Consider the following 10,702-nt stretch of genomic DNA (forward strand, 5'->3'; position numbering starts at 1 on the left):
TTATTATAAGTGTATCCTAATTAGTGAACAGCTCATATTCTGCCTTTATAGAACTCAATAAATTAGAATAATATGACATGACAAATACAAGTACTTTTACTACAATTACGATTATTTTACCACAGACAGAATTTCCTCTTAAACTCCTGTGTATCTTTAGTAACAACACCTTTTAATAAGCCATACACAGCAGACGACATTTCATGTGTTTCATGAAGCTGCGATGAAAAAAGGAAGGACTTCTGTAATCTGAATTGTGCAAGTGCCTTTTGTGTCGTGCCCAAGAATTCTACTTTCTTTAGGCCACAAAGAGGCAAGTGTAGTCTGTGGGGGCTTTATGGCAGGCAGAGAGAGGGGGTCTGATTTCACATTGTGTTGAGCAGAAACCAGGAGGGTCCCTATACAATTACCCCACAGAGCACTGAAATCTCACCTGTACACTTATAGACTCAGAACAAAATTAAACCACAGTTATTTTAGTAAATCTTTTAATGCTAGGTGCACAGTTAAAATGTATCTTCACCAAAGCACCCCAACAATGGGGTGTATTGTAATGTAATATCTTCTTTTATGTTGAATTGACACACTGTAAAGTGGTATTAAAAAAGATTTATTAGCTGAAGGTAGTAATTAAATGTATTTATTTACCTGTTGTATGTATTTTTAAGAACTTATTTGGATATCTCTTGTATTGACCTGAATCCAGGTCCACATTAAAACTCATAACCTGTCATAATGGGATACCTTTCTGCTTGCAGTTTTGACATATACTTCTGTAGTTGAACCTGCCCATTTTGAAAATACCTAAATGACATTTTCCTCAAAATCATTACCACATCAATTCTGGGGCAGTTTAGACCCACCCAGCAACCACAGGCCATTAGTCTTCTCCTCCCACACTAGTATAGCTGTGCAGGTAAGAGTTTCCACTTATTACGTTGCCCCTTCAGTGTTGGCAGGAAGCAGAAGAGGGGAGGTGACAGAGAGCAACAGAGAAAGGGAACGCCAGGGAGAGAGAGAGAGAGAGAGCTCATTCACTTCAACCACAGCTGACAAAAAAACACTACAAAGTGCATCACAGGTGAGTCGACTTTAATAGAAACATTGCTGATTTTAAAGATGTATTTTGTGAGCATGATTTAAATTCAGCCGAATAGAGCTTTGATGTTTGTCCACAGGGAATCACAGAATGATGCAGGTTAACAGTGGTGCTATTGTAGCCAGTGAATGATACAGCAGGGGAATTTTGTGGTATCTGTTATGTTTTGACGTTTCTGTTACAAATATTATTTTGCGTAAGCATTATGAATATGATAATTAGTAGAATAAGTAAATTGCTAACAACACACATTTTGATAAATATGAGTGAACTGTCTAAATTATATATTGTCAATTTGAATTTATTTGTTAGTGTCACAATCAATTTACTGAGTCCTATATCTGAAAATTATTCACAAAATGTCAGGTTTTCTGTTTGTAGCGTCTCCTCCTTTTAGAAAGAGACACAATTTATTAACCTTAAATTCATGAATAGTCTGTTATAAATATGCACAGCATGTGATACCGGGTTCCTTTTGTTTTCATTTAACTAGTCCTATAATTAACTTGATTCACCAGTACAACATAATAAAAATGTACATAGTGAGTTTATGTAACAAGACTAACAGGAAGGTGTTTACAGCATGATCATTTAGCACCTGAACACACCTCTTGATGCACTGTACATCAAATTGAATAACTTTTAAGAAATGTAATCTTCAGTTTTCCCATTTAAACTCTGCATTTTCATCTGAAAGCCAAAATGGCCACTGTTGTCACTCAGTTTCCAGGGTGTAGAGCCCATAGGAGGCCGTGCTGGGTTCCAAGGGGAGAGGGGAAAAACAAGCTGTGCTGCTTAGTGGTTCTCCCAAGGGGACTGATCGAGGAACAAACACATTTTAATTGTGTTCACTGATAAACCGCTGTAAACAGAGACACTTAGGATGTACTTGTGTGTCACTACACAGACCTAATTTTAGCAGAAATGACCTCATGAGGGGGTGACCATGGATAGAAATTGCTTATCATACTTACACTTAAAATGTTATGGCCAAAGCTTTTGTTCTAGTGACACTAATGTAAGAAACTGTCTAAAATATGAAATAGGTAATCAATTTCTTATTATTGTGACTCAACCAAACATTTATTATATCTATATCTATAAATATAGATGTATTGTTTCTGTGAAACTGATCTCATAATCAGAGTTATGATATATATATATATATATATATATATATATATATATATATATATATATATATATATATATATAACACCAATTATAAGATCAGTTTCACCGAAACAATTAGAAGGATGGTAAACAAAGGAGACCACAGATGACTTGAGCTCTCACAGATCAAAGGAACTGCCTAGGTGGGTTACAGTGAATGAGCACGGCTATTATTCAGAGGCCTATTAGCAAGGGTAAACAGTTTGAATTGTGCCATCCATCATAAAGATCTTTTGTCACCACACATATAAAGTTTGTTATTGCTCAGTTTATTCTGCAAGCAGAGATGTGTCATTGTGTCTGTTAAACGTTGTGGACCATAATAGCAGAACATCCATAAGCTGTTTCATTCATGTTAATTGTATGTTTTATCCTTCCCTTTATCAGGATTTTTGACAGATATGGCTTCATTACAGGCTGGACAAAGATCTTTCTCCCTTTCTGCCAATGTAATAATGGCCTCCACTACTTTTATAAAAGACACAGGTATGAGTGTGTTTGCTTATTTAAAGTCACTGTCAGTGGTCACATTCAAGCTCAAATAGTAAAATCTGTGAATCTGTTCTTTCCACCAATTTTGGCTGTAAAGTCAAGTGAAATGTATTTACATAGCTCAAAATCACAAATTTGCCAATCTGTACAGCATATGATATGACACCCTCTATCCTTAGATTCTCAATTCAGATAAGGATAAGAAGAGACATTTTCCAAAAAAGAAATAAATTTAACAGGGTAAAAATGAAGATATTGGATTTAGCTGTTCTCTTATGGGGGACATAAATATCTGCACCACAATTCATGGTAACCCATCCAATAGGAAAAACAAATACTCAAAGAATTTCACCAAACCACAAATCAACCTCATGGATGTGTTTGAAGCAGACCGTGATGAAGGCCACATGGCAAAATGTGTTGGTCTCACAGAAGTACAAGTGTACATCTTTGTACTGATGAAATTTGGAACCACTTCTGACTTTTTCCCTGCATTACATTTATTTAGCTGCACTTTTGAAGTAAGTGTGTGCAGTTGTGGCAGAAATCCACCCTGGTGCTTGATGCAAAGTACAGAATTCATGGCTATTCATCCAATTGTTGTGGAGATATTTATGTCAAGACCAAAGTGGTGGACAGACTGACAGACACACTGCTATTGTGGCTAAAGTTTTTAATATTAGTCTTCCAGTGATATTCAACAACAACAAAAATATCAACGTCATGGTGGTAGAGGTACAGTCATGGTATTACCTAAATCAGTAGGCTTTATCCTCAGGGGACCATTCATCTCTGTGCAAGATCTTACGACAATCCATCCATAAAAAGGTTTCTAAAATTAGCCTTTCAGTTCACTCAAATGGTAAATGGTCTGCATTTATAAAGCACTTTTACAATGGCAATGGTGGCAAGGCCATGTAAGGTGCTGCCATCAGGAGCAACTTGGGGTTCAGTGTTTTGCATAGGACAAGACACAGGAGGAGCTGGGGATCAAACCGTCAACCTTGTGGTTAAAGGTCGACCCACTTTACCTCCTGAGCAACAGCTGCACAGGACAACACATTGGCATTTTAGGACTACTTCAAAGTACTTGTATTGTTAATCCTAAATCCACTTTTTACCTTACAGCCATTTTAATTAATTATTCCAGTGTTTATTTTAGGGTAACAAATGTAATTTCGCTAAAATTATGAAAAGTGCCAAACTAAGCTAGATAACTAACTAACAAATTATTTCACATCTGGTTTCCATACAGTAAAATACATACATTTTCCTGTTGTGTTTTCCAAAATGCCAGGCTGCACAGGCATCCTGCGCCTCCTACTGTTAGGACTACTTCTGCCATCAATATTAGTCTCCGGCCAAATCGCTGCAGTCCCAACAGACGCCACAGCAACCACCAATTCTAACCAGCCCCTCACCACCACTGGAAGCACAACAACAGCTCCTTCCATCTCTACCACCGCTGGACCCACAATAAACTCAACCACCGTTGGGTCCTCCACCACCTTTGGAGGTACAGAATTTACCACCACCACCCAGTCTCTCACAGCATCCACCACTAGCACCCAGTCCCCTACAACTCCTATCACATCTGAAGGTACAGCAACCACCACCTCTGGAGGCATAGCAACTACTCCCACTCAGTCCCTCACAACCAGCTCCGGAGACTCAGCATCAACCACTACCACCCAGTCCCCCGCACCCACTACCACCTCCGGAGACTCAGCATCAACCACTATCACCCAGTCCCCCGCACCCACAACCATCTCCGGAGGCATAGCACCCACCCAGTCACCCACAACCATCTCCGGAGACTCAGCATCAACCACTACCACCCAGTCCCCCGCACCCACTACCACCCCTGGAGGCATAGCACCCACCCAGTCACCGACAACCATCTCCGGAGACTCAGCATCAACCACTACCACCCAGTCCCCCGCACCCACTACCACCTCCGGAGGCTCAGCATCAACCACCGCCACCCAGTCCCCCGCAACCACTAGCACCTTCGGAGGCATAGCAACCACCCAGTTTCCCACAACCACCTCCAGAGACTCAGCATCAACCACTACCACCCGGTTCACCCACAACCATCTCCGGAGACTCAGCATCAACCACTACCACCCAGTCCCCCGCACCCACTAGCACCTCCGGAGGCATAGCAACCACCCAGTCACCCACAACCACCTCCAGAGACTCAGCATCAACCACTACCACCCAGTTCCCCGCACCCACCTCTGGAGGCATAGCATTAACAACTACCACCTATATACCCACAATCACTACCACCTCTGGAGGGTCAGCAACCACTACTCAGTCTGGCATCAACACAACAACCACTGTCAATTCTGCATCTTCAACTTCTACGACCACATCTAATTTAATCAGTGCTGCAATTTCAGGAAAACCCTCTGCCTCTTCTACAGTAGGTTCGACAGCCATGATGCAGCCGAGCACTGCCATGGTCACAGGTGGAACCAGTTCATCTTCCTCCATGACTTCAAACTCTGGTTCCATGACCTCATCGATGTCCACCATGTCATCGATGTCATCAAACTCCACTGGTATGTTTAGTTTCACTAAATAATACGTTAACTTCCCAGGCTTTATTTTTCTATTTTAAAAATTAGAAAACTATTTTATTTTTATTTCTCTGGCTTTCTATCTTCTACCTTTGATTGTGACACCCATTGTTTTGCCACAGGTAGTACGAATGGAACCACTATGGTAAGTCCTACTTCAATGAGCATGGCAAGTCAACCTTACTAGAGAGAAGTCTAATTTTGTATTTGCATGTTTCCCTTTAGCCTCTCATCTTCATCACGTGCCTTTTATCTCACTCAAACACAGATACGCTGCCCCTTATTCAACTGTAACTACTCAGACTGCTACACAATGTACACCAGTCAGAATGCCACTCAATGTGCTGCTGGCTTATGTCAGGTAGGTAGGGAGGCAAATGACAGCCAAAACCTCTTAACTTTATAAAAAAAAAATATTTTTCATATACTCAACAAATTATAATCAAATGTCCTAAAATGCATCACAACCTATGTATGCACATCCATCGAAATATGCAAATGTTCTGTATTAGTAATCCATAGAAGCAACTGAGCATTCAAAAGATGGACAAGTAAATGCTAATAATCCTTTTGGTATACACTTATCACTTTTACTCTTTACATAATGTAATTCAGTATAGTATTATATTTTGCTATATGGTCCATAACATTTATAGAAAGAAAAAATGCAAAGGCAATTAAAATGTGTCTTCTAATGTGTCATTCTGCAATGTATCAGCTGATTAGACGCATGGACATGTGCTACACTGTTAGCTGCAGCGCCTCCTGTGCTGATACTTGCGTCAACACCTCTCAGACCAACTGCTCTATGAGTTGCTGCAATTCGACTGGCTGCCTCAATAGCAGTTTTGCTTCCATGATGATGATGACAACCACAGGTATGCGTTCATGACTCTCATAAATGTTTTTTTTTTTATCATCCTCACACTGTCCTTAAAAAATATTACATGTTATCTCATGAGTCATGAAAGTTTGCACTTTTAGTCATAAGTTTGCAATTTCCCAGTCCCCCGCACCCACTACCACCCCTGGAGGCATAGCACCCACCCAGTCACCGACAACCACCTCCAGAGACTCAGCATCAACACCTACCACCCAGTCCCCCGCACCCACTACCACCTCCGGAGGCTCAGCATCAACCACCGCCACCCAGTCCCCCGCAACCACTAGCACCTCCGGAGGCATAGCAACCACCCAGTTTCCCACAACCACCTCCAGAGACTCAGCATCAACCACTACCACCCAGTCCCCCGCACCCACTACCACCCCTGGAGGCATAGCACCCACCCAGTCACCCACAACCATCTCCGGAGACTCAGCATCAACCACTACCACCCAGTTCCCCGCACCCACCTCTGGAGGCATAGCATTAACAACTACCACCTATATACCCACAATCACTACCACCTCTGGAGGGTCAGCAACCACTACTCAGTCTGGCATCAACACAACAACCACTGTCAATTCTGCATCTTCAACTTCTACGACCACATCTAATTTAATCAGTGCTGCAATTTCAGGAAAACCCTCTGCCTCTTCTACAGTAGGTTCGACAGCCATGATGCAGCCGAGCACCGCCATGGTCACAGGTGGAACCAGTTCATCTTCCTCCATGACTTCAAACTCTGGTTCCATGACCTCATCGATGTCCACCATGTCATCGATGTCATCAAACTCCACTGGTATGTTTAGTTTCACTAAATAATACGTTAACTTCCCAGGCTTTATTTTTCTATTTTAAAAATTAGAAAACTATTTTATTTTTATTTCTCTGGCTTTCTATCTTCTATCTTTGATTGTGACACCCATTGTTTTGCCACAGGTAGTACGAATGGAACCACTATGGTAAGTCCTACTTCAATGAGCATGGCAAGTCAACCTTACTAGAGAGAAGTGTAATTTTGTATTTGCATGTTTCCCTTTAGCCTCTCATCTTCATCACGTGCCTTTTATCTCACTCAAACACAGATACGCTGCCCCTTATTCAACTGTAACTACTCAGACTGCTACACAATGTACACCAGTCAGAATTCCACTCAATGTGCTGCTGGCTTATGTCAGGTAGGTAGGGAGGCAAATGACAGCCAAAACCTCTTAACTTTCTAAAAAAAAATATTTTTCATATACTCAACAAATTATAATCAAATGTCCTAAAATGCATCACAACCTATGTATGCACATCCATCGAAATATGCAAATGTTCTGTATTAGTAATCCATAGAAGCAACTGAGCATTCAAAAGATGGACAAGTAAATGCTAATAATCCTTTTGTTATACACTTATCACTTTTACTCTTTACATAATGTAATTCAGTATAGTATTATATTTTGCTATATGGTCCATAACATTTATAGAAAGAAAAAATGCAAAGGCAATTAAAATGTGTCTTCTAATGTGTCATTCTGCAATGTATCAGCTGATTAGACGCATGGACATGTACTACACTGTTAGCTGCAGCGCCTCCTGTGCTGATACTTGCGTCAACACCTCTCAGACCAACTGCTCTATGAGTTGCTGCAATTCGACTGGCTGCCTCAATAGCAGTTTTGCTTCCATGATGATGATGACAACCACAGGTATGCGTTCATGACTCTCATAAATGTTTTTTTTTTATCATCCTCACACTGTCCTTAAAAAATATTACATGTTATCTCATGAGTCATGAAAGTTTGCACTTTTAGTCATAAGTTTGCAATTTCTTCAAAATCTAATATTTTACTCTGATCCACAATTCCACAATTATAGTAATTGCAACCACGACAACAACACCCACCCAAACCACTACAACGACTACCACCAGTCCGAAAACAACAGCAAGCAATGTAAGGACAAAGGCACAAATTGTCTTTGTGATTGTCAATGAAAAAAAAATTGTATATACAATATTAACCTTTAACCAACTCCCAGTGGTTATACTAACTTCCTGCCAATTATTTTATATTTTATGAAGTATAGAACTATATAACAGTTTGTCAAACATTGTAAGTCAGGTGTGATATGAGATTAGTATCGTCCTTTCTTCTGTGTTGTTTTTTAAGGGAAATAAATGCCATACAGGTGTGTGTACTGGTACAGATTGCTACACAAAATTCAAAGAAGTCCAAATATGCTCCACCTCAGAGCCCCACTGTCAGGTGAGAACTGCTCTAGCAACCTTTAATACCATCTTACTAAATATAAGATTGAAATGTGACACAAGTTCATTTTGGTTCATTTATGCTGGCTTTCTGTTTTTATTTTTGTGTTTGTTTAGCACCTTAGCAAAATTGTCCTTGCCCCACATGCATAGTTTTTTTTCAGCACAAACAAAGACTGCCTTAACAAATTTGTCAATTTAACAAAGTAGGAAGTAACCCAAAATACAAGAAAAGAATTGGTCAAAATATTGTTATAACAGTTTAGGGTGGTAAACATTTTTCACTATTTATACAGACAACTACTGCAGAAAAATGAATGAAAAATGAAAAACTATAAAGAAATAGCCTTTATTTACATTGTTCAAAGAGATTTTATCCCAAATGTGTGTTTTAGTCGAAAGTCTATGAATGCCTGTAAATCACGGAAAATATTAATTCAAAGTTTTAAAACGATTTTTTTCAAAAAACAAATTTACAGATGTAAATGAGATACTGTGTGAAAGTCCTTTGAGCACATTTAACTTGTCTCAGATTGTCTATATATGATATAAACATGTTACTATATATAAAACATGCTCAGTGTTTTCAACAATGAATGGACAGAAAACAAACATTTAAATATCTCATATTTAGACTTTCAGCCACTTGTACTGTAGGCCCTGCACTGTTCTTTCTCACTCACTGTTGCCTTTGCAGCTGAAAAAGGAGACCAAAGATTCCAGTTTCCAGTGGACAGCAGGTTGCACCAACTGTTCTGGCCAAACCCCATGCAAGACCTCCACAGTACCTCCATGTCTTCTGGAGTGCTGCAACGCCACCACTTCAGCCTCCTGCCTTGTGTTGAATGGTACGCTGAATGTCCCCAATTTCGCCACAAGAGGTCCTCATCTTCATAAAGAATTGATTGCTTCCTTAATTTGCCTGCTCGCCATCACTTTGCTGCTGTGAGTGACTGAGTAGGAGCGTGCTCAGCTGCTGTGTAGGTCATTAGGTAATCAGAGCTTTGTGTAACTCTCAGTCCCTCCATTACAATAAGCTTAGCAGTACAGAGGATAACACTACTTCATTGACACCCATTTATCTCACTGATATTCTTGTTTTATTAACATTTCCCAATCACATTTTATCTCTGGTTCAAGACCAATGAAACATGTCTTTGAACAGTATTTCTAAATGAAAAATTGTCAACTTCAGGAATCAAGAAAAACAGGCCAGAAGCAACTCAGTCTTCACATCACTTCACATTTCAGGTGTGAACCACCTTTATATTTAAAAAAAATTATATATTTAAAGAAACTTTGTTCTTAGTGAAGCTTTAAGAAATCATTTTTAAATAGCTAAACATCTTGTAATTAGTTTGAGCCATGACCTTGCCCATAACTGTAATTGAATGTAGGTGCTGTCTTCTTAAAGAAAGCCAACAACAGTTTCTAGTTTAATTTTGGCAGGAGTGAGTGAGCCTAAACACAACGTTTTATGTTAACATGGTTATAAATGTTTAATTACAAAAACCTCTCCCTATCATCTCGAGCCATTGTGAGAGTGACGCAGCTATGACTTTACATGCACTTTATGAAACACAAATGTTGAGCGTTGTGAAGGTTCGCTGAATCATTGCTGTAGAAGTTTATCATAATGAAATGTGCAATTTAGTACTTTTGGCTACTTTTTGTCTAATATCTTTGTGAATCGTGAATTGGATTTCTATATTGTGTGGTTTACAAAGTATATTTTAAGGTATATGGTGTCATGTAAATGTTAAATGAAATCAGAATTTAAGAACAAACAATTTATTCTAGTTTTGTGTACTGTATAACATTTTGATTGTGCCTGAAAATGAAATGAATCTAATAAATAACATGTCATGAATCATAATTTGATTAAGTCACATGTTTGAGTGGGGTGAAAGGTGGACATTTCTAGTGGCTCATAGCACCTAAATGTTCCACAAAATTCCAGCAGGATTATTTTATTATTAATTGTGTTAATCTTTATCTTGGTTATGTCCACTTTTCTTCAGCCTTTGGCTAACTGAATCAAGTGGTTAGGTAAGTGATTCCTCACATTTGACTTTGAGATAGTGGAAAGCGCTATATAAATTCAAATTATTATTATTATTATTATTATTATTATTATTTTCCAGAACGTCTATAGCTTCTATATAGAGATAATTAAGAAGGCTACATCTATGAAGTACAATTTTTACTTTACTTGC

The 10,702-nt window shown here is 39.1% G+C and overlaps 1 protein-coding gene across 1 annotated transcript; it reads left to right on the forward strand.

Moving 5' to 3' along the window:
• Positions 1–903: 903 nt before the first annotated feature.
• Positions 904–10,350, forward strand: LOC144519363 (uncharacterized). Its single transcript, XM_078252433.1, is given in 15 exon segments — positions 904–1,081; positions 2,660–2,758; positions 4,062–4,840; positions 4,842–5,331; positions 5,472–5,494; positions 5,618–5,710; positions 6,068–6,227; positions 6,356–6,454; positions 6,456–7,031; positions 7,172–7,194; positions 7,318–7,410; positions 7,767–7,926; positions 8,096–8,172; positions 8,389–8,484; positions 9,184–10,350. Coding segments are annotated over 14 exon segments (2,952 nt in total). The 5' UTR covers positions 904–1,081; positions 2,660–2,727; the 3' UTR covers positions 9,436–10,350.
• The last annotated feature ends 352 nt before the right edge of the window (positions 10,351–10,702 follow it).

This window comes from Sander vitreus, chromosome 6, assembly GCF_031162955.1.
Source record: "Sander vitreus isolate 19-12246 chromosome 6, sanVit1, whole genome shotgun sequence".
In the NCBI taxonomy this organism is placed as follows: Eukaryota; Metazoa; Chordata; class Actinopteri; order Perciformes; family Percidae; genus Sander; species Sander vitreus.